The 24202-nt window shown below is 39.8% G+C and overlaps 2 protein-coding genes across 2 annotated transcripts in view; both read left to right on the plus strand.

Annotated features, from left to right (window-relative positions):
* LOC306997835 (alpha-2-macroglobulin-like) overlaps nt 1-24202 on the plus strand; it is a 37057-nt gene that overhangs the window by 1318 nt on the left and 11537 nt on the right. The window contains exons 2-21 of the mRNA XM_079611353.1: nt 6189-6369; nt 6479-6635; nt 7850-7902; nt 8024-8044; nt 8239-8404; nt 11612-11696; nt 11907-12018; nt 12140-12260; nt 12372-12481; nt 12569-12739; nt 12823-13056; nt 13162-13371; nt 13458-13607; nt 14218-14343; nt 14504-14591; nt 15016-15175; nt 15376-15601; nt 15672-15798; nt 15876-15997; nt 20968-21019. Coding sequence (XP_079467479.1) covers nt 6189-6369; nt 6479-6635; nt 7850-7902; nt 8024-8044; nt 8239-8404; nt 11612-11696; nt 11907-12018; nt 12140-12260; nt 12372-12481; nt 12569-12739; nt 12823-13056; nt 13162-13371; nt 13458-13607; nt 14218-14343; nt 14504-14591; nt 15016-15175; nt 15376-15601; nt 15672-15798; nt 15876-15997; nt 20968-21019 — 2672 coding nt within the window. The remainder of the gene's footprint in view (nt 1-6188; nt 6370-6478; nt 6636-7849; nt 7903-8023; nt 8045-8238; nt 8405-11611; nt 11697-11906; nt 12019-12139; nt 12261-12371; nt 12482-12568; nt 12740-12822; nt 13057-13161; nt 13372-13457; nt 13608-14217; nt 14344-14503; nt 14592-15015; nt 15176-15375; nt 15602-15671; nt 15799-15875; nt 15998-20967; nt 21020-24202) is intronic.
* Nucleotides 17923-20042, plus strand: LOC306997833 (pregnancy zone protein-like). Its single transcript, XM_079611351.1, has 6 exons — nt 17923-17928; nt 18034-18243; nt 18330-18479; nt 19090-19215; nt 19376-19463; nt 19905-20042. The coding sequence occupies exons 1-6, from the start codon at nt 17926-17928 to the stop codon at nt 19907-19909; spliced, it is 582 nt and encodes a 193-aa protein (XP_079467477.1). The 5' UTR covers nt 17923-17925; the 3' UTR covers nt 19910-20042.

The raw sequence follows: 24202 nt of genomic DNA on the forward strand, positions 1-24202 counted from the left end.
GAGTTTAGATTCATACTCAAAATCCTATCCCATATCAGTATATAAAAATCATCAATAAAGCATGAAAATAAAATGTATTGAAAGAAAAGTTCGACAGTCTTCAGTCAAATCCCAAACCACATTCAAGGTCCCTTGACCTTATATGGACGTCCGACAGACGAGCGGGCCGTGGAAGGGAGTGCTGATTTAGATGAGGCGGTAGTTCGTCCCTTCACGCAGCTCCGTGGTCCAATAATCAGCGACAGCACTGAGGAGGAGTGAAAATAGCCCTTAGTCTCAGGCAAAATACTGTCCCAGCTCTCTCACACACACATAAGTTGATAGGCAGGACAACTTCCCTTTACTTAGCTCAAATCAGGCGTTGAATCCACCGCATGAACCGCTGTGTGACTGCGTCCCACTTCTGATCCTCTGTAGAGGAATACACCACACCCTCAGATCGCAACACACACAGACATGGATCACACGCACCCAAAACACACGTAAGCTGAGCACTTTCCTTCACTTATCTCCATTAAAGGGCATATTGCAGGTTTTTTTTTTTTTCAGAATTAATATATAACCTTGTGTGAAAATACCATATGAAGAGTAAATGCATGATTAAAAATTGTTTTGCCAGACATAAGGGCACAAATTTAGTAGAAAACGTGACAGTTTCCTCGACCGTGTTGAAAAAGCGCTTTTTTTCACCAACGCGTCATATTACGTCACAACGGGGAGTCGTTTGCCGGGCTCTGCGTTCGCTCAGTGCAGAATAGGCTGGTATTATGTTGAAGCGGTCGTGATTCAGTGTGTTTTCGGTGGTTATTGTATTTCAATTAATAATTATCGTGATAAATGACTGTGAATTATGGCCTGTCAGGACATCGAGTCCACAGGTTTCCGAACAAGATAAAGGACGGTGCTATCTTCCGTGTTTGTGTGCGTTTTGTGCAGGGTAAGAGACGGCCTTCGCTTCTGCGTCTGCTTTTAGCGTTCACTATAGACTGCATGATTATAATCCCGGCGATATGATGAGTTAACGTTACGGCCAGAGGTGTAGTGGTAAAAAAAGAGGTGGGTAAACTATAAATTCAAGAGCCATAGCCTATGTCTCTGGAACCACAGCCTACAGAAAGGTGATTTATAGGCTAGCCTAATGATAATAAATGTGTCTGAAAAAATAACGAGGCATTTTAATTGTTTATTAATAAACTATTGTTTTCTAAATCAGTGTCGGTTAAAAACATCTCCATCTCCGCTGTTAAGCGGGTGCGCTTTTAGAAAGAAATGCACCTTTCATACGGATTACATAATCAGAAGGTATTAGCTTTCGATTCGAATTTGTTCGTTTTGAAGTGGACATTTCAAGCTTTAGCCTACATATAGGCTATATTTAGTTTCAGTTCTCGCGCTCCAGTTCACGGAGATCATGAAAGCGCGCCTGATTGTTTTATTTTATTTGACAAAAGCACAACGTTTCTTGTTATTGTGAGTTTACACAAATAAAAGTAGTTGCGAATAATGTATTATTATTTTCTGTATGACCAGAAATGATAGAGTATTTTAAATTGTTTCACTGTTGATAAGTGTTCGCTCCCGCGCGTCCGTGCCATGCAGTGCGCGCTCACACTCCACTCCACAAACGCTTGGATATGCGTCAAAATCTTGTGTTTATTTGTGATAATCTTAGGCTAGTCCTGTATTATTATGGTTTAACCCGCGCGGCTACTGACAGTAATGCAGCGCAATATGAAAGACTTCGTCTTAGGTTTAACAAATGAAACTAATAATGAACCATATGAAACTAAAACGACATAGCCTGCTTAATTTAAAATGGCTTAGGAACTATATGCTATTTAGAGGTGGATAAACGCAGTTTAGAGGTGGATAAACGCAGTTTAGAGGTGGATAAACGCACTTTGGAGGTGGATAAACGCTATTTCAGAATTTTTGGAGGTGCCCAAACGGCGTTTACGTGCGTTTAGCCTCCACTACATCCCTGGTTACGGCGATATGTGCACACTGTCCCGGCTCCTTCATCTGGTCGCCCGGTCCGCCGTCAGCATGTGGGTCGGCCACCGGTAGGAAACATGACGCTCACGGATCCGTCAGAGATCACTTATTGTACATTTGTTTTACAAAATGTGCCTTGTCTTAATTTAATTCATTAACGTATACTCCATAAACTTGTAATGTCTTGCAAGTCTGCAGCCGACACTTATTATTATTATTATTATTATTATATAATTATGTTCATTTTCAATCTGTACTCCGAATTTTAATGTTTGTGTTGGCTGTTTCTACATATAAAGTTTTTATACAGTAAGAAAGTTGTGATTGTGATTATTTTTTTATTCATTATCACCAAGTGGGGCCATTCAAAACCTTTATAATGTCCCTCTTTCTCTGGAAACTGTCTCCTAATGGCTGACACACACATGCAGGTAAGGGTCTAAATACTAGCTTTGCTATTGCCTGACAAATAATTACAAAATTGTGATCTGAGCATAGTGTTATACATATCGTCGGCTAACGTGAATACATCTATAAGCTAACACTGTTCTCTCATCGAGACCCGACCCTGTCCTGTTCTCCTCACATCACAGCTCAATGTGTCTCCTCTGACCGTTGTTTTGTCTAATCCTGGCCTGTTTACTCTCTTGGCTTCATATTAGGCACATAATTATATGGCTGAGGTCCGTCATACGAGTAAACATTTAGGCTACAATTTCCACAGCGTCCGATCTGTCATTGCGATCCATTGCTTTCCTATTGTTTACTTTGACCGCTCTCCCCCATGCTACGTCACTTCCGGTTTGGCGGTTTTCAAATGCGGAAGTAAAATTTTCTCACAAAAATGACTCCAGAAGCCTAAATAGCGTTTTATAAGTATATGTTTATATTTAAATCTAGTTCCTAGATTATTGTTCTATACATTGGCGCACTGGGTACTCTAACCTGCAATATGCCCTTTAATGCGTCGTAATCAGATCCGTGCTCACTGCTCGTCTGGCTGTGACTTTCTGGAATCAATCCGCAGCGATCGGTGTTCCTGCCCGTATGTTCAGCTCGCGGTGCACTTGCGTTGCGGTGCACTTGCGTTCCTCTGCACACCTTCCCCTGTCTCAAGGTTCAACTTCCCTTTTGCCCTCCTGCGGAAATTGCGGACAAGTACTCGTTCCCCTGGGAGCAGGGGTGCCACCTTGACTCTTCTGTTGTATCTGGCCTGGTCCCGGGCCTGTCGTTGTTGAGTATGCCTGCTTACCGTCTGATAAGCATGGTTCAAGGCTTCCTGGTGCCTCTTCACCCACCCCGACAAGGTATGGGGCTCGGTTTCAGGTTTCAGGCCAGTTGCCCAGTCGACCGGTAACCTGGCATGCCTCCCAAACACAACGTAGTGAGGGGTCATCCCGGTGGTGCTGTGAATGGTGTTGTTATATGCCTGGACAAGAGCGGGAAGCCAGGTTGGCCACTGGGCTTGGCTGGTTTCATCCAGGGAGTTTAACAGCCCCAACAGGGTCTGATTGAACCTCTCACAAGCTCCATTCCCTTGGGGGTGATAGGCTGTGGTGCGGCTCTTCTGGCAACCGTAAAGTTGGCAAAGTTCCTTCATCAGTGATGACTCAAATGATGCACCCCGGTCCGTCAGGATCCGTTCGGGACAGCCAAAGGTCTGGATTAGGTTGTTGTACAAGGCTTGAGCTGTTGTGTTGGCAGACTGGTCTCTCGTGGGCACTGCAAGGGCATACTTGGAGAACAGGTCAGTTACAACTAGGATGTAGGGGTACCTGTCCTCAGGCCGCCCCAGGGAAAGATAGTCTACCCCAACCACCTCAAATGGGTAACTAGTTAGAATGGATACAAGAGGAACCCTAACCTCTGGCCCAGCCTTGGCACAGACACATTGAGGGCAGGTAGTCGTCCACTCCTTCACATCCTCAGTCATCCTTGGCCAATAGCAGCGCTGCCGCAGGATAGTAAGGGTCCTTTCACTACTTGGGTGTCCCATCTCACTGTGGTAAGTCTCCCAGACCTTCCTAGCTTCTTGCTTGGGGACTACCACCTGAAAGATCTCTTCTCCAGACCCTGCCTGTTGGTACAGTCGTCCCAAAATGCCGTCTCGCAGCACAATCCGATCCCATTCTCGTCGTAGTAGTTACGCATGCGAGGACAAAGGGCTACTAACCTCCCGGGGTGGAAGTCCCTGTTCCTTCCTCTGCCCTATCTGCACCAGCTCTGGATCCTTGGCCTGCAAGTCTGCCCAAGACAGTTCTCCTTCTACCATCACCCCCCTGGCAAGGGATGGCATTGGATCTTGTGATTCTGGTAACCTGGAAAGAGCATCTGCATTTTTGTTTTGGGTACCTGGCCTGTATTTGACGACGTACTTGAAGTTTGCCAGCTGGGCCACCCACCGCTGTTCCACAGCACCAAGACGGGCAGTGTCGAGATGAACCAATGGGTTATTATCTGTGAACACAGTAAATTCAGCCCCATACAGATAATCTTTGAATTTCTCGGTTACAGCCCATTTCAGGGCTAACAATTCGAGCTTAAAAGAGCTATAATTCTGATAATTTCTTTCCGTTGGTTGGAGACTACGGCTAGCATAAGCAATCACTCTCTCTTTTCCCTCTTGTACTTGAGCTAATACTGCCCCTAGACCATCTAAGCTGGCATCAGTATATAGCCTAAATGGTTGGGAAAAGTCTGCATAAGCCAATATGGGCGTGGTGAGTAATGCTTCCTTAAGTAAATCAAAGGCCTGCTGGCATTCAGGTGTCCATGTAATTGTGGCCGTCTTACCATGTGCAGCAGTGCCACGTGTCAGAGCATTCAATGGAGTGGCTATTGTGGAGAAGGCAGGTATAAACCGTCGATAATACCCTGCCGACTACGCCACTTAATGTCACACCGGAATGTGAAGTTCTTAATTTATACCAGCATTTAGTTTTCTCCACTGACAGGAAAAGGACAACAACCACTTCTTGAATTTATATAATTTATTTAATAAATATTTACTCACAATGATAAAATAGGCAACAGGATAAAAAAGCACAGTACAATTCCCCACAATTTACGAGTTTAGATTCATACTCAAAATCCTATCCCATATCAGTATATAAAAATCATCAATAAAGCATGAAAATAAAATGTATTGAAAGAAAAGTTCGACAGTCTTCAGTCAAATCCCAAACCACATTCAAGGTCCCTTGACCTTATATGGACGTCCGACAGACGAGTGGGCCGTGGAAGGGAGTGCTGATTTAGATGAGGCGGTAGTTCGTCCCTTCACGCAGCTCCGTGGTCCAATAATCAGTGACAGCACTGAGGAGGAGTGAAAATAGCCCTTAGTCTCAGGCAAAATACTGTCCCAGCTCTCTCACACACACATAAGTTGATAGGCAGGACAACTTCCCTTTACTTAGCTCAAATCAGGCGTTGAATCCACCGCATGAACCGCTGTGTGACTGCGTCCCACTTCTGATCCTCTGTAGAGGAATACACCACACCCTCAGATCGCAACACACACAGACATGGATCACACGCACCCAAAACACACGTAAGCTGAGCACTTTCCTTCACTTATCTCCATTAATGCGTCGTAATCAGATCCGTGCTCACTGCTCGTCTGGCTGTGACTTTCTGGAATCAATCCGCAGCGATCGGTGTTCCTGCCCGTATGTTCAGCTCGCGGTGCACTTGCGTTCCTCTGCACACCTTCCCCTGTCTCCCCCGTTTCTCGCTTGTCTCTTATGCAAACTCCGCACCTGTCCTTAATTAACCCATTAGTCCGAGCAGCGATGCCAATGCCGCCAATGTTAGAGCGAGAGGGTTGGGTCTCTCAATCATAACTGTTCGGGAGTATTTAGACCCACAAATAAGCAACCAGTGACACAGCAATACGTAATCAAAATACACAACACACAAACCAAATAATAAATTACGTGAGTGAATATAAATGACACACAAGGGGTTCAATACTACAGACAGACAGACAGATGTTCCACATTTGACACATACAATTCACCAGACTTCATTACACAGTTTGCTCTTGTATTCTCACTTCTCAAATAATTGATCTAGCAAATTAACTTGATTTATTTTCACTCCCAGTTGTGGGAGTAAAATGGGAGTGAAAAAAATAAAAAAAATGTGTTTCTTATTGTATCTAACCACATTCTATGATCATTATCTTTCAACAGATCTTTCATGGTGACGTTTCCTGCAGTGATCGGGTCTGGATCTGAGGCCAAACTGTGTGCAAGTCTTCTCAAGCCCAATGAAAGCCTTGTCATGAACATTTATCTGGTTCATGGTAACCAGAGCACTTTACTGGTGCAGGAGAAAGCTGAGGAAGAGTTTCACCGCTGCTTTAACTTCAAGGTCTGCCATCAAAACATACACATGATGATTATTATCAAATCTGTTTCATCATGATGCATCTAGTTATTGTGATGGCAGGTTGTAAATACAGTATATTATTTCTCATCAGGCTCCTCTGGTCGAAGCAGAATCAGTGCAGAAAATAAAGGTCGAACTGCAGGGAGAAACTTTCAAGATGACTGAAGAGAGAAAAGTCATGTTCAAGCCTTACCATCCTCTGACCTTTATCCAGACTGATAAACCCATCTATATTCCAGGACAGACTGGTGAGCTTTGAATGTCTCAAAGGCTAAACCTCAGTAAATAATGCTGGTGTCACTGACATCTAAACCCTGATCCCCGCTGATGTAACACATATACATTAAAGGTGCATAGCGCAAGATTCTGAGTTTTTGCAGAACTATGCCACCTCTGGCAGCAAGCGAAACTGCAGCCAGAGATGTGCACGCACTAGACAAAAGTTTTCTTTTTTTTTTTATCTTACGTGGAGTTTGCGTTGGTGTTTGAAATGAACTACAAGCAGATCTCTTACAATCCATCTTCTACGGAGAATGCCGGCGAATACACAAACCTGCCAGACATAGCTATGTGAGCGTGCCGTGAACGCGCATGACGTCACGCCCAGTCTAAGATACCGGCCCGAATCCCTCTTATTTATTTTACTTTACAGGATTATAGAGACAATCTCAGTGATCAGAGAAGGGCTCATTCAGCCCATTTTTATATTTTTTAACATGAAAAGTTGCTTAATGCACCTTTAAGTAAAGCTCACTCGCCATGATCATGCAATGAGCTGATGATCAAAAATTACAAATGTTGCACAAACCAGCAGATGATAAAAGAGTATGAAGTAAACTACAATGGATTTACAAACTTAAACAGAAAAGATGAGCAGAAGAAAAGTTAAGGAAAGAAGATAAGGATGAGTAGCATATATTCAGCATAAACATATATTCAGTCTAAATACTGTAATTACAAATAACTGATAATGTAAATCACTTTATATCATTATCTGTATGACTTTATTTGATAAGAAATCTAGAGATATAGATCAGGGGTGTTCTTGACGAGCCACTGCAGAGTTTAGCTTTAAACTTAATTAAATGTCAGGATCAGGTCTCCAGCTAATAAAGTCCTTCAGGTTTATCTGAAATCTACAGGTCTGTGTGTTGAAGCAGGGTTGGGACTGTTTGACACTTCTGCTATAGATCTTTACATGTAATAATAGCTGTCTGGTATAGGCCTGCTTGATTCTAACTGGTCAGCTGGTGCAAACTGGTCAGAAATTCTTGTAAAATTATGACTAGAACATCAGGCTGCTGTGACAGTCGAATTCAGCTCAAAAGACAAGTTCAAACCGCAGCAGAATACAGTTGTCAGCTCTGCATTTGAGTGAAATACTGACTGTAAGCGTAGTCCCTTACATAAGAGCTGAAGACGCATTCTTTTATTTTTTTAAATACGCATTTTTATTTTACAGTGAACTTCAGAGTTGTTACCATGGATACAAACTTTGCACCCCTTGATCAGCAGGTCTGATGTGTTTATCTTGCATCTTTATTGCCCTTGTTTTCTCTTGCATTTTTGAATACATGTTTGATAAATACATTTTTTTTTTGCTTTTAATCTTTAACTAATATTTGCTCTTTTACAGTATAGTACAGTGGTTTTTGAGGTAAGAACACAAAACATTCTGTGCAGTCATAACTAACACACCTTTTACATCTTATTAATCTTATAAATCTAAAATTCTGTTATATTTGGAATTATTGTATTTTCAGAAGGCTAATTATACATTTCTTCATTGATAGTCAGGATATGTGTAGCTGACTGTAACTGAATATCTGAATTGTCTCTGGTATTAAACAGGACAGTCAAGGTAACCGGATTGGTCAATGGACAAATGTTTCTTCTACAAGGTGGATTTTGCAGCGCTCTTATGAATTAAACCCAGAGGCCCGTCAAGGCATGTACAAACTGAAGGCCTTTATTGGTGACTGGATGATCTCACATGATTTTGAGGTGGAAAAATATGGTAAGTCATTAAAACAAATGATTTGCAATGTTGCATGGGAAGAATTTCAATAATATGTAGTAGCTTTTAAATGGGAAGTCTCGGGTTACTTGACTTAAACCCTGTTCCCTAAAAAAAGCGGTAACAAGATGCTGCGCTGAGCGCTATGGGAAAACATCTTTGTTTGACCAGTTGTGAACACATGTGGCAAACACCCCATAAATATGGCTTAAATAACCTCTGCTGATGACATCATTGGAATGCGCAAATCAGTGGCTATAAATAGACGTGTGACAGGTGCGCTTTCAGGTCACTGTCTGAAGAATGTCCTGAACACGCCCCCTAGTGCAGCAATGCAGCGCAGCATCTCATTCCTGCTTTTTCAGGGAACAGGGTTACAGTCAAATAACCCAAGACGTTCCCATTTAAAAGCTACTCTCAATGCTGCGCTGAGCGCTATGGGAATGAGAATGCCAACTGCGCTGCATTGGAAGTGTCTGGACTAGGGATGGGCAGTTTTCAAAAATATTGCATTCAAATATTCGGGCACATAAAAATCTAAAATTTGTTTATTTTAATGACCTTTAACAAAAAAAAACGTTATTTTTTTTAAAAAAAGAAAAGAAAAAAAAAAACGTTTTTGTCACCATTTCTGAACAAGCTTACGATTAGGCAATATACACAACATGCTTACAATATAGCCTATGTTAAAGTTTTATTTTAATTGAAAACATTAAACAGTTGGCATATGTGTAAACAAAAAAATATAAAGAACAAAAGGATTTAAGCTCAAGCTAAAAAAAAAAAAAGCCTAATGAAGCAGACTGCGCCAGTTATCGAAATATCTATGAATAACATATAAAAACTAATAAATTGTTATTCATCTGTTGCAGAAAAGCAACAAGAACAACTAAAACAAAATAGAAACGACTTTTAGAAACGAAGACGCAAAGCATATACGGCTTCATAAACTAGATACAACTTGAATAGTATTTTATTTTTCGAATAATAATTACAGATCGAATATTCGAAAATTCGTGCACATCCCTAGTCTGGACCCCTCAAGGTTGTGTAGTGTGTGTGCACAAACACGAGCCCTGGACCTGGCTCTGAGCCACAACTGAAACGGCCTCCTGTGCAGAAGGCCCAAAGGTATAACCGTGGACGCAGCTGCCATATGACCGAGAATTCTTTGAAAATTATGGAGTGTAATCTCCTGACCTAGCCTGACATTGCTCAGGGTGTTTAAGATGGACTCAACACGTGCGGGAGACAACTGTGCCCGCATGGTGACCGAGTCCCATACGACCCCTAAATACATTGTTCTCTGGGTCAGAGAGAGAATGCTTTTCTTGGCATTGAGTCTCAACACCAGAGTATGAAGATGAGCTAGGACGATATCTCAATGTCGTAGCACAAGCTCTTAAGACTGGGCTAGTATCAGCCAGTCATCTATGTAATTTAAAATGCGGATGCCCTGTAGTCGCAAAGGAGCCAGTGCTGCATCCATGCATTTTGTGTATTATGCGGCATGACAAGGCTTGGCCGGATGGAAGAACCCAGAATTGGTAAGCTTCGCCCCCAAAAGCGAAACTCAGTTTCGATACAATAACCCTGTATTGTGGCAGGATTTTTATATAAAAATGATAGACTTGGTCTAATAAACCAATGTCGCAGGCACAAAGACACAGGAAGAATATATTTTATTCCATGACCTTGATAGTTCATCGTGGAGACCTTGAAAGCTTGAAACAAGACAAACTACATCGTGTTTCATTCCAAAAAAAAACAATTGGCAGATAAGCATTTTTGTATTAAAATAAATGACCAAATTATTGAAAGAGTAAACACCACTAAATTTCTCGGAGTCTTTATTGATGAATGTCTACAATTTAAATATCATATTGATCAGTTAATAAAAAAATTATCCAAATACGTTGGATTATTTTTTAAAGTAAGAAATTGTCTGCCACAGTCAGCACTTGTCATCTTATATAAAACCTTGTTTGAGCCTCATTTAAATTATTGTAATGTCATATGGTGTAATACTTTTACGAGCTACCTGAAAAAAATACAGTCTTTACAGAAAAAAATTATACGGGTATTAACGTGGTCTGAGCCAAATACCCCCTCGCGTCCATTGTTTCATCGTCTTGGATTATTAAGACTTACCGAATATAATGTTTTTCATAATGCCTGTATGATGTTTTTGGTTGTTCATCAGTTAAATTACCGATTGTGTGAACTTGTCCCAATCAGTCGACCCCATCATACATATCACACAAGGGAAAAACATTTAATTACTGGTAAAATAAGACGATTGAAATGTACGAGCCTGAGTGTAGTCTGTAGAGGTCCTCAGATTTGGAACGAACTTGAGGAAAATCTTAAATTGTTGCATTCTGTCTCCATCTTCAAGGAAAATCTTAAGGAAAAATTGCTTTTAACATACACCTTCTGAACACTTTGTAAGTGTTATACTTGAGCTGGGATCGTCTGTTTGCTTGTAGTGTTTGTGTTTTGTTGTATTTATTATATTTATTTATATGTGTTTATGGATTGAGTTTTTTGTTTGTATATTATATGTTGTATGTTGTTATTGGGCCCCCTTCTAAAAGCTTTAAATAGCTTCTTTGGGGTTTCCCCCTTTTTTCACACAATAACCAATCTATATTGTACTTAGTATGTGTCTTCAAAATGATAACGTGAAATAAAGAAACAAGAAGAAAAAAAAAAAAAAAAAAAAAGTCGCTCCTCCTTTATGCTTCCGCTCCTCCATGAGAGATACGAGACCGGTGCGCCTCACAGGTGTCGTTCATCATAATCACGCTACCGGTCTCGCGCCGCTCTCTCACGTCCCTCGACCTCGTCCTGCTTGCCACAGAGCGTTCAGAGGCAGTCCACTCGATATCCATTTCCCCAAGAGAACTAACTGAAGAAGCGCTGGAGCGTGCTCCAAAAACGGGCTCGAGGCCCTTACGATCTGGTTAAAGAACAAGAGAAAGGGAAGGATGGAACCTGAAAGCTCACCTGTCTCAAGTCTATTTATAGCCTCTGACGTGCGCATTCCGATGACGTCATCCTCAGATGTTATTTAAGCCAAATTCTTGGCGTATTTGCCACACGTGTTCTCAACCGGTCAAACAAAGATGTTTTCCCATAGTGCTCAGCGCAGCATTGAGAGTATCTTTTGTAAGGGAACTCTAATTTCTGCCTTCTGACTTCTAGTTTTGCCTAAGTTTGAAGTTACTGTAAAAAGCCCAAAGGAAGTGAGTGTTGAAGAAGAGGAACTGATAATTGAGGTTTGCGGAAAGTGAGTGGTTTATTTTATTTCCTACATTAAGAGAGCATTGTGTTCTTCCAATCTTAGCACAGTTACGTTACTTTGATTTCATTGATTATTGTTTTCTTTTTTTTCTTTTTAACTTTGTGGTCAGTTATTTACTGTAATCCCCATCCTAATATATTAGTTGCATAACTCAACCCTGAGTTGTAAATCAGTCACTTGTACCTTTTTTCACAGATACACTTATGGACAGCCTGTACCTGGTAAATCATGGGTGAAAGTGTGCCGTAATAATTTGTGCTACCAGACCCATTACACCAATCCAGTGTGTTTAGAGGAAACCATTGAGGTAGCCTATGTGAGTTGAAACGCAATTCATGTAAATTAATGGCACATTATCTTTCCTCCATTTATCCAGTTAAACCACTTTTAGTTAATATGCTATGTTTGTGTTCATTCATTATAATTAGATGAAAAAGACAGGCTGTGCCATCCATACCTTAGATACATCAGTCTTTTTAATTCCTACACTAAAGGATAGGCTGGAGAATTGTCTTCGTGTTGAGGCAATATTTACAGAAGAAGGAACAGGTGAGCTGCTGGATTTGGTCAGATCCCATTACCTATATTTCTTGAACTTCTAATTTTTTGTTTTACTTTTATTTTAATGAATATTTATTTTGGTGTTTTTACTGTTTACAGAGATCACCATGACAAAATCTGAATCTGTAACTCTCACTTATGAAATTGGTAAAGCTACATTTACTGAGCTGCCCAAAACATATGAACATGGATCAGTTATAGAAGGAAAAGTAAGTCTAAAATCAGTTTGTCTCAGTTTAACACCATTGTACGTAATTATTTCTTAATATATTCCTTCAAAATCTTATTTTCAACAGATCAAAGTCTCAAATTTCAAAGGCGCACCAATTCAAAACAAAGAGGTTTATCTTATGGAGGGTGACACTTGGTCCCCAAAACTGCTCCTAAATCTCACTACAGACAGCGATGGACTGGCCAGCTTCTCTTTTAATACATCCAGTCATTCTAAAAGTGATATTAATCTGATTGTAAGAGAGTTTTTTTTTTTTTTTTTTATTATTCCTTGAAGAGTTCACTTGCATGAGTTATTTGTGATTTTTTTGTTATCCAGGCAAGTGTCTCTCAAGACGGCCGTTATTATGGCCACAACAAGCCTTACTTCTCTATTGAAGAAAAAACAGTTCAGCTCTTCCAGTCTGCCACTCCATACACCCCAACACTAAGTGAACTGATTATAGAGAATACTGAGCAACCATTAAAGTGTGACTCTTTGTTTACAGCCACCATCAAGTATTATTTTATTGGAGAGACTGTTGACGACTTCAAAACGGACATTGTCTATATGGTGAGAACATGTGCAGTATTTATTATTACAGAGATGTTTTAGTTTAACAGTATTATTAGGCTGCACTAGTCAGTTAGTTATTAGAGTGTCATCTGTCTGTTTCAGGTCTTGTCCAGAGGAGTGATCGTTCATCATGGATATGAGAAGATTGAAGTGAAGTCTTCTAATGGATCAAGTGGCACAGTGTCGTTCAAACTGTCTGTTGGTTCAGATCTGGCTCCTGTACTGCAGATTCTGGCATACTGTGTTCTGCCCAGTGAAAATGTTGTTGCTAGTAGCAAAAATTTCGACATTGAAAAGTGTTTAAAAAACAAGGTATGCATTGTAGCTTTAGAAATGAGCCTCTTTACTGTATTACTTGCTGTATTACTAAAATAAATTCTATTCACTGTATGTCACAGGTGTCTCTGCAGTTTTCTCCTGCTAAAGCGGTTCCTGGTGAGGAAAACACTCTCCAGCTCTCAGCTCAGCCCGGTTCACTGTGCGGCCTCAGTGCTGTAGATCAGAGCGTCCTGATCCTGAAGTCAGGAAAACGTCTGGATGCTGACAAGGTGTAGATGCTTTAAGATTTGGTATTAATTAACTGCGTCTTCATAGTGGGAATCTACAGTGGGAAGTTAGTGATAACAGACTTTAGTCATTACTGCTATAATCTGTCAAGGAAAAATTACTTGGGTGCCAAAATTCAGACCAGGAATTTGTCTTTTAAAACTTTATTCGTGCAGCAAGAAGGTTGTCTGACATACAGAACAATGCTCCGTCCTCAGTGAGAAGACACCATCTCTCACTTACCCATCATATTTATACTCCCCATCCCATGACCTTAGAGGCCAGGGTGTAATCTTTTAGAACACACGATATTTTGTTCACTCTCACAAAAGACAAGTTTCAACACAGCTTTATAGAAAACACCCTAATATGTTATTTAAAACACTCATGTGATGTGATATACATGTATGACACACATATGACACACTACTCGTGATGACACACATATGACACACTACTTGTGATGACACACATGTGACACACATATTTTACATTACAGATTTAACATTAATCTTTATTCTTTTCTCACCAAAATGGAATTAAAGTTTTGTTGAAAATACATAAATTATTTAGAAATCATACTGATAGTGTGTGAACATGGTCCCGTCACAGGTCTTCAACTTGCTGCCAGTGCAGTCGGGGTCAGATTATCCTTATACTGTTGAAGATGAGCAGGAGTGTCTGCATTTGAGACCCCGTCGAGCCGTGGCGACAGACAACGCCTATGAATCCTTAAAGGTAACGGGGATTATATGTGGCAGTGCACTAGATAATGATTGGGAGATAATATACTGCATAAATGAGTAAATGCATAAAAAGCATTTTTGATTATACTGACAATACAAAGTAATTTGTATTTTCATGACTTTTATTGTGGTTCATCATTGTCATTTGACAGAGAGTGGGATTGAAGATGGCAACAAATTTGGTTCTGCGAGTCCCTCAGTGTCTGTCATACAGAGGCTTGATGTATCAACGATACCAAGGTACTTATAAATATATGTACATGTACTGTTATTACAATCCAAGCTGTAATGTTTTAATATGTAGGTGCTTGTTATGAAATATATAAAAGTATATATATGTTAATTTTGTGAAATTGTGAAACTCACACAATTCGTACAATCCAACAATTATAATGATATAGTAGAAGACAGTTTTTCTGGGGTCATTAGTTAACTTTGAGTCAGTGTTATTATTGTTACAAAAAATCAACTATAAAACTTATATATAACTCTTTATTATTTTATATATAAAATACTAAAACTAAAATAAAAACTGAATAAACTGAAACTAGAAAACTGACAACACTAAAATATATCTGTATATGAAAATAAAATAATGTGTATTAAAATAATAATCTGCCATCCATTTTCTGTTCACTTAAAACAAAATATAACTTTTTTACAGTGATGTATCGTTATCAGCATGAACCAGTGGCAGTGATGATGACCAGTCATGAAGACACGACCTCACGACATGATTATGATAGAACTGACAGACATTCTCCAGCAGTGACGATTCGGACCGTCTTTCCAGAAACGTGGATCTGGGAACTTGCTGAAGTGGGGTATGTGAAGCGTAATTGGTACATTTCACATCATACTTATCTTAATCTCCCCTCACACCCACAGGACAGAAAATACCTTGCTTGCTTTGCAGATTCTGAATCCAGTTATTTTATCATCCGTGTGCTGAATGTTGTTATTTAATACAGCAAAAATGGCAGAGTCAGAATCAAATATGCCTATTGTTGTAATTCCTCCGCAGGGACTCTGGATCAGCTCAGGTTCCTGTCACGGTTCCTGACACCATCACCACTTGGGAGACGGAGGTCTTCTGTCTGTCCTCTGAAGGTCTGGGTCTCGCTCCTCCTGCTCAGCTGACAGTTTTCCAGCCCTTCTTCCTGGAGCTCTCTCTGCCTTACTCCATCATCCGTGGGGAGATCTTTGAGCTGAAGGCCACCGTCTTCAACTATCTGTCCAAGTGCATCATGGTGAGATTTCAGACTCAGTCTAATCAAATCATATCAAATATGCCACTAATCATGTGTGGTTGATTGACAGGTTAAAGTGACTCCAGCTCCGTCCACAGACTACACTCTCAAAGCCTCCTCTGATGATCAGTATTCCTCCTGTCTATGTGCTAATGGAAGAAAAACCTTTAAATGGATCCTCACTCCTTCTGTTCTTGGTGAGTTTTCCAGTCTGAATCATTGTTTCTCAGTGTTTGTGCCTGTTGTATCTTCACGCACATGTCTTGTGTTTTAGGACTCTTGAATATTACAGTCAGTGCAGAGGCAGAGGCATCCCAGACTGTGTGTGACAATGAGATTGTGAGCGTCCCAGAGAGAGGACGCATTGACACGGTCACACGAAGTCTGCTTGTACAGGTCAGCGCACGTCAAATGTCTCATAGATGTCATTTACCCTTTATCATAATGCTGTTTATGTCAGTATGATGTGTTGATGTGATTGTTTTATGCTGCAGGCGGAAGGAACTGAAAAGACAAAGACTCAAAGCTTGTTACTGTGTCCAAAGGGTTAGTCTGCAAATATTTCATATTTTTTGGTGTATAAGCACTGATAATGTTGTAACTCTTTCGCTTTTGTTCAGGTTTTTTGGGGGATCAAGCAGTGAAGCTTTTTCAACTGACAAAAAGTTGCTCAAAGAATTTTGACCCGTCAATATGTTTGGCATATAATCTGTAAAGACTAATTGGTGCTTTATCTTCTAAACACAAATTCCAGCTTAATGAAAATTAGTACACCTTGCATAGCGGACATTTTTAGGACACACCAAATTTGAGGACCAATACAGTAACTGTAGCTGCCAGCAGAGACAGTTGCATAATTTAAGTTCCATAAAAGAATAGTTTTAATTTAATAAGTAACCACGTTTAAATACATCATAATATATTTATATTTATTTGCATTTCTTTTACTTTGAAATATGTGTACACGCTGACTTGTTTATGTAGGCTTATATAGCGGAACTATTGTTCTGAGGTTTGGTTGGTTCAGACGTTTATTGATGTTACGCCTGCCGAGCTAACTGCGGCTCGTAAAGTTTGATATTGGTAATATCATTACATTTGTAAGTTCACTGAGAGACACACGGAAGAGAAGTTGCCTTTGTTACCTGTTTTACACTCCCTGGAGTTAACGCGGCCAATGAGGTATGCATAGTTCTTTTCATGTGTAATTATCAATGTAAAGCATAACTGTGTGACAGTTTATTAACAGTCAATCTAACGTTGTGTTTATTTATTAATGTGCTATTCTCTGTGAGAATATTCTTATTTCTGTAACTTATGTGAGTTTGTTTTTATTTAGTTCTCACGGCATGTTTGATGGCATCGAGGATGTTTGACTAATAAATGCCCGTAAAGAAGAACGCCTTGTGTTCGTGTCTGTTGACTGGAGGGAGCTATAGAGAGAACTCAGCCTGCTCGACACGAGGTGGAGACGTGGGGGAGATGATGATCCGCGCCTGCCGTCCGTCGACGGAGCTGAACGCACGTTTACATTGAATGTGAGCGTCAAAAGATAAGACTGTGCATACAACGTTAACATATTAAGAGGCAATCAGAACCCGGGAGCATTGCATGGTTAAACCTACAAGAAGTCGAATATTTAAAACAAGTTAAATATTAAGAAGTGGAATAACCTTCAACTGCTAAAGGGGCTCTATAAGTGCTAAAAGTTAAATGTTAATTTGTGATGTGCATGTTTACATGTGGAAGTGATTGCTCAACTCACCAAGTTATTTACTGCTAAGCTATTTGAAGGGTAAATAATTATTTAAAGGGCCTGCTAAGCTATTTGAAGGGTAAATAATTATTTAAAGGGCCCATCATAATATTTCATTTATTTTATTTTATTATTTTGGTGTTAAGAGAAGTGTTTATTCTGTTTTAAGTGAAAATAAGTTAATTTGCATTGTGGAAAGTGTTTCTAGCACTGTAAAAACATACTTGGTTAAATCTAAAGGTAAAGTTAAGGTACATAATTACAATCTAAACAAAAGCTTACTGTAACATTAAGCTAGGTTTGTCACTTACTTTATTTAGCTACTTTATTTAGCTACTAAGTTTTAGCTACTAAACAAAAGGTGTTAAGGTGCCAATTAAAAAAAGATAAAAATGTCTGAGCACGAGTATGAGACAAATGAAAAGGGCTTAGATGCTAACAATGAAGCCACAGGTTTACAGCAGCAGTTTAAAGACCTTGATATAGATGCAAACCTATCAAAAGAGACTGAGGTAGCTGTAGAGACCCAAGCTGCTGTAGAAGAAAGTCTAAGTCTAACATTGTCTATATGGTGAGAACATGTGCAGTATTTATTATTACAGAGATGTTTTAGTTTAACAGTATTATTAGGCTGCACTAGTCAGTTAGTTATTAGAGTGTCATCTGTCTGTTTCAGGTCTTGTCCAGAGGAGTGATCGTTCATCATGGATATGAGAAGATTGAAGTGAAGTCTTCTAATGGATCAAGTGGCACAGTGTCGTTCAAACTGTCTGTTGGTTCAGATCTGGCTCCTGTACTGCAGATTCTGGCATACTGTGTTCTGCCCAGTGAAAATGTTGTTGCTAGTAGCAAAAATTTCGACATTGAAAAGTGTTTAAAAAACAAGGTATGCATTGTAGCTTTAGAAATGAGCCTCTTTACTGTATTACTTGCTGTATTACTAAAATAAATTCTATTCACTGTATGTCACAGGTGTCTCTGCAGTTTTCTCCTGCTAAAGCGGTTCCTGGTGAGGAAAACACTCTCCAGCTCTCAGCTCAGCCCGGTTCACTGTGCGGCCTCAGTGCTGTAGATCAGAGCGTCCTGATCCTGAAGTCAGGAAAACGTCTGGATGCTGACAAGGTGTAGATGCTTTAAGATTTGGTATTAATTAACTGCGTCTTCATAGTGGGAATCTACAGTGGGAAGTTAGTGATAACAGACTTTAGTCATTACTGCTATAATCTGTCAAGGAAAAATTACTTGGGTGCCAAAATTCAGACCAGGAATTTGTCTTTTAAAACTTTATTCGTGCAGCAAGAAGGTTGTCTGACATACAGAACAATGCTCCGTCCTCAGTGAGAAGACACCATCTCTCACTTACCCATCATATTTATACTCCCCATCCCATGACCTTAGAGGCCAGGGTGTAATCTTTTAGAACACACGATATTTTGTTCACTCTCACAAAAGACAAGTTTCAACACAGCTTTATAGAAAACACCCTAATATGTTATTTAAAACACTCATGTGATGTGATATACATGTATGACACACATATGACACACTACTCGTGATGACACACATATGACACACTACTTGTGATGACACACATGTGACACACATATTTTACATTACAGATTTAACATTAATCTTTATTCTTTTCTCACCAAAATGGAATTAAAGTTTTGTTGAAAATACATAAATTATTTAGAAATCATACTGATAGTGTGTGAACATGGTCCCGTCACAGGTCTTCAACTTGCTGCCAGTGCAGTCGGGGTCAGATTATCCTTATACTGTTGAAGATGAGCAGGAGTGTCTGCATTTGAGACCCCGTCGAGCCGTGGCGACAGACAACGCCTATGAATCCTTAAAGGTAACGGGGATTATATGTGGCAGTGCACTAGATAATGATTGGGAGATAATATACTGCATAAATGAGTAAATGCATAAAAAGCATTTTTGATTATACTGACAATACAAAGTAATTTGTATTTTCATGACTTTTATTGTGGTTCATCATTGTCATTTGACAGAGAGTGGGATTGAAGATGGCAACAAATTTGGTTCTGCGAGTCCCTCAGTGTCTGTCATACAGAGGCTTGATGTATCAACGATACCAAGGTACTTATAAATATATGTACATGTACTGTTATTACAATCCAAGCTGTAATGTTTTAATATGTAGGTGCTTGTTATGAAATATATAAAAGTATATATATGTTAATTTTGTGAAATTGTGAAACTCACACAATTCGTACAATCCAACAATTATAATGATATAGTAGAAGACAGTTTTTCTGGGGTCATTAGTTAACTTTGAGTCAGTGTTATTATTGTTACAAAAAATCAACTATAAAACTTATATATAACTCTTTATTATTTTATATATAAAATACTAAAACTAAAATAAAAACTGAATAAACTGAAACTAGAAAACTGACAACACTAAAATATATCTGTATATGAAAATAAAATAATGTGTATTAAAATAATAATCTGCCATCCATTTTCTGTTCACTTAAAACAAAATATAACTTTTTTACAGTGATGTATCGTTATCAGCATGAACCAGTGGCAGTGATGATGACCAGTCATGAAGACACGACCTCACGACATGATTATGATAGAACTGACAGACATTCTCCAGCAGTGACGATTCGGACCGTCTTTCCAGAAACGTGGATCTGGGAACTTGCTGAAGTGGGGTATGTGAAGCGTAATTGGTACATTTCACATCATACTTATCTTAATCTCCCCTCACACCCACAGGACAGAAAATACCTTGCTTGCTTTGCAGATTCTGAATCCAGTTATTTTATCATCCGTGTGCTGAATGTTGTTATTTAATACAGCAAAAATGGCAGAGTCAGAATCAAATATGCCTATTGTTGTAATTCCTCCGCAGGGACTCTGGATCAGCTCAGGTTCCTGTCACGGTTCCTGACACCATCACCACTTGGGAGACGGAGGTCTTCTGTCTGTCCTCTGAAGGTCTGGGTCTCGCTCCTCCTGCTCAGCTGACAGTTTTCCAGCCCTTCTTCCTGGAGCTCTCTCTGCCTTACTCCATCATCCGTGGGGAGATCTTTGAGCTGAAGGCCACCGTCTTCAACTATCTGTCCAAGTGCATCATGGTGAGATTTCAGACTCAGTCTAATCAAATCATATCAAATATGCCACTAATCATGTGTGGTTGATTGACAGGTTAAAGTGACTCCAGCTCCGTCCACAGACTACACTCTCAAAGCCTCCTCTGATGATCAGTATTCCTCCTGTCTATGTGCTAATGGAAGAAAAACCTTTAAATGGATCCTCACTCCTTCTGTTCTTGGTGAGTTTTCCAGTCTGAATCATTGTTTCTCAGTGTTTGTGCCTGTTGTATCTTCACGCACATGTCTTGTGTTTTAGGACTCTTGAATATTACAGTCAGTGCAGAGGCAGAGGCATCCCAGACTGTGTGTGACAATGAGATTGTGAGCGTCCCAGAGAGAGGACGCATTGACACGGTCACACGAAGTCTGCTTGTACAGGTCAGCGCACGTCAAATGTCTCATAGATGTCATTTACCCTTTATCATAATGCTGTTTATGTCAGTATGATGTGTTGATGTGATTGTTTTATGCTGCAGGCGGAAGGAACTGAAAAGACAAAGACTCAAAGCTTGTTACTGTGTCCAAAGGGTTAGTCTGCAAATATTTCATATTTTTTGGTGTATAAGCACTGATAATGTTGTAACTCTTTCGCTTTTGTTCAGGTTTTTTGGGGGATCAAGCAGTGAAGCTTTTTCAACTGACAAAAAGTTGCTCAAAGAATTTTGACCCGTCAATATGTTTGGCATATAATCTGTAAAGACTAATTGGTGCTTTATCTTCTAAACACAAATTCCAGCTTAATGAAAATTAGTACACCTTGCATAGCGGACATTTTTAGGACACACCAAATTTGAGGACCAATACAGTAACTGTAGCTGCCAGCAGAGACAGTTGCATAATTTAAGTTCCATAAAAGAATAGTTTTAATTTAATAAGTAACCACGTTTAAATACATCATAATATATTTATATTTATTTGCATTTCTTTTACTTTGAAATATGTGTACACGCTGACTTGTTTATGTAGGCTTATATAGCGGAACTATTGTTCTGAGGTTTGGTTGGTTCAGACGTTTATTGATGTTACGCCTGCCGAGCTAACTGCGGCTCGTAAAGTTTGATATTGGTAATATCATTACATTTGTAAGTTCACTGAGAGACACACGGAAGAGAAGTTGCCTTTGTTACCTGTTTTACACTCCCTGGAGTTAACGCGGCCAATGAGGTATGCATAGTTCTTTTCATGTGTAATTATCAATGTAAAGCATAACTGTGTGACAGTTTATTAACAGTCAATCTAACGTTGTGTTTATTTATTAATGTGCTATTCTCTGTGAGAATATTCTTATTTCTGTAACTTATGTGAGTTTGTTTTTATTTAGTTCTCACGGCATGTTTGATGGCATCGAGGATGTTTGACTAATAAATGCCCGTAAAGAAGAACGCCTTGTGTTCGTGTCTGTTGACTGGAGGGAGCTATAGAGAGAACTCAGCCTGCTCGACACGAGGTGGAGACGTGGGGGAGATGATGATCCGCGCCTGCCGTCCGTCGACGGAGCTGAACGCACGTTTACATTGAATGTGAGCGTCAAAAGATAAGACTGTGCATACAACGTTAACATATTAAGAGGCAATCAGAACCCGGGAGCATTGCATGGTTAAACCTACAAGAAGTCGAATATTTAAAACAAGTTAAATATTAAGAAGTGGAATAACCTTCAACTGCTAAAGGGGCTCTATAAGTGCTAAAAGTTAAATGTTAATTTGTGATGTGCATGTTTACATGTGGAAGTGATTGCTCAACTCACCAAGTTATTTACTGCTAAGCTATTTGAAGGGTAAATAATTATTTAAAGGGCCTGCTAAGCTATTTGAAGGGTAAATAATTATTTAAAGGGCCCATCATAATATTTCATTTATTTTATTTTATTATTTTGGTGTTAAGAGAAGTGTTTATTCTGTTTTAAGTGAAAATAAGTTAATTTGCATTGTGGAAAGTGTTTCTAGCACTGTAAAAACATACTTGGTTAAATCTAAAGGTAAAGTTAAGGTACATAATTACAATCTAAACAAAAGCTTACTGTAACATTAAGCTAGGTTTGTCACTTACTTTATTTAGCTACTTTATTTAGCTACTAAGTTTTAGCTACTAAACAAAAGGTGTTAAGGTGCCAATTAAAAAAAGATAAAAATGTCTGAGCACGAGTATGAGACAAATGAAAAGGGCTTAGATGCTAACAATGAAGCCACAGGTTTACAGCAGCAGTTTAAAGACCTTGATATAGATGCAAACCTATCAAAAGAGACTGAGGTAGCTGTAGAGACCCAAGCTGCTGTAGAAGAAAGTCTAAGAAGAAGCCAAAGAACCCGAGAGCTTACTGAAAAGGGTCAAGAACTGTATGACAGCCAAACTAAAAAGCTTCAACATCGCTTTACTACCTCTTATGACAAATGGAAAGTTCTTGCTAAAGAGACTAGGAAAGCAATCGATGGAACATCCTCCACTGAAATCCTGCAAACCTACATAACCAAGATCAGTAACGCTTCAACAAGTGTAAAACAAGCTTATCAAGATTTACGCCAACACACTACTCCGGATGGCAAGACGCGCCGCCGAGTAGACACGTGTGATGCTGTCTCAGGAAAGCTATTGGAACATGCAGAGGATTCTCTTGAATTAAGAGAAAAGATACCAGACACTCACAAAGAACGAGCATACTGGACTGAGACTGGCTCAGTGCTTACACGTGCAACCTCCAAAAGGTCTAGTATATGTGCGCGAAGTTCAAAGTTTGCAAGCACCAGTTCAAAGCGATCAAGCCAGACCAGTTCAAAGCGATCAAGCCAGACCTCTTCAAAGAAACTGGAAGCTGCAGCAGAGCTAGCTGCCACTCAAGCCACATTAAAGGTATTAGAGGACATGGAACTTAAGGAACAAGAGCTTGGGAACCTCGAAGTTGAGAACAGAAAGAGGCTTGCACTACAAGAAGAAGAAAATGCTGCAAGAAAAAATGTATTAGAGGAGAAGCGCAGGCAGTTAGAGCGCTTAGAGACAGTTAAGAAAATGAATGCTGCAAAAGCACGTCTACAGGTCTACAAACAGGAAGTGGGTTCGGACGAAGAGATATCAGAGTTGCTCCATAGCAGTACGCATGTGAAAACCGAAGCTAAAACTACCCAAAGAAGTCTTTCTGTGCATCATGTGACAACACCACAAAACGCCACACATGTACAACCTGCTATGGTGAGACAGACTGTGGAAAGTGCGCAACCTGCTGCCATTGCTCATCAAGAAGATAGCACCACAGCACTTGCCAAAGCAATAACAGAGTCGATCAACGCAAGCCATCTCCCAATACCAGAGCCTTCTGTTTTCAATGGAGATCCACTAAGGTACAAAGACTGGAAAACGTCCTTTGAGACATTGATCGGTAGGAAGAATATTCCAGTGAATGAGAAGGTCTACTACCTCCGCAAGTATGTTGGAGGACCTGCAAAGAAAGCTATTGAAGGTTACTTCCTGCTAGGCACAGATGCAGCCTACTATTCAGCATTGGACATCATGGAAGAAAGGTATGGAAGCCCCTTTGTGATTGCCAAGGCCTTCAGGGATAAGATAACTTCATGGCCAAAAATAGGACCCAAAGACAGCATTGAACTAAGAGAATTCTCAGATTTTCTACGAAGCTGTGAAGCAGCAATGTTGCAGATCAAGAGTCTTGCTGTCCTAAATGACTGCGGTGAAAACCAAAGAATGCTCAACAAGCTTCCT

This window comes from Phoxinus phoxinus (assembly GCF_949152265.1).
Source record: "Phoxinus phoxinus genome assembly, chromosome: 4".
NCBI classification, from domain to species: Eukaryota; Metazoa; Chordata; class Actinopteri; order Cypriniformes; family Leuciscidae; genus Phoxinus; species Phoxinus phoxinus.

Coding starts and splice junctions, on each gene's coding strand:
- LOC306997833 (XM_079611351.1), top strand. Junction 18,244..18,329: donor AAAAGTGTTTAAAAAACAAG/GTATGCATTGTA, acceptor TGTATGTCACAG/GTGTCTCTGCAGTTTTCTCC. Junction 18,480..19,089: donor AACGTCTGGATGCTGACAAG/GTGTAGATGCTT, acceptor GTCCCGTCACAG/GTCTTCAACTTGCTGCCAGT.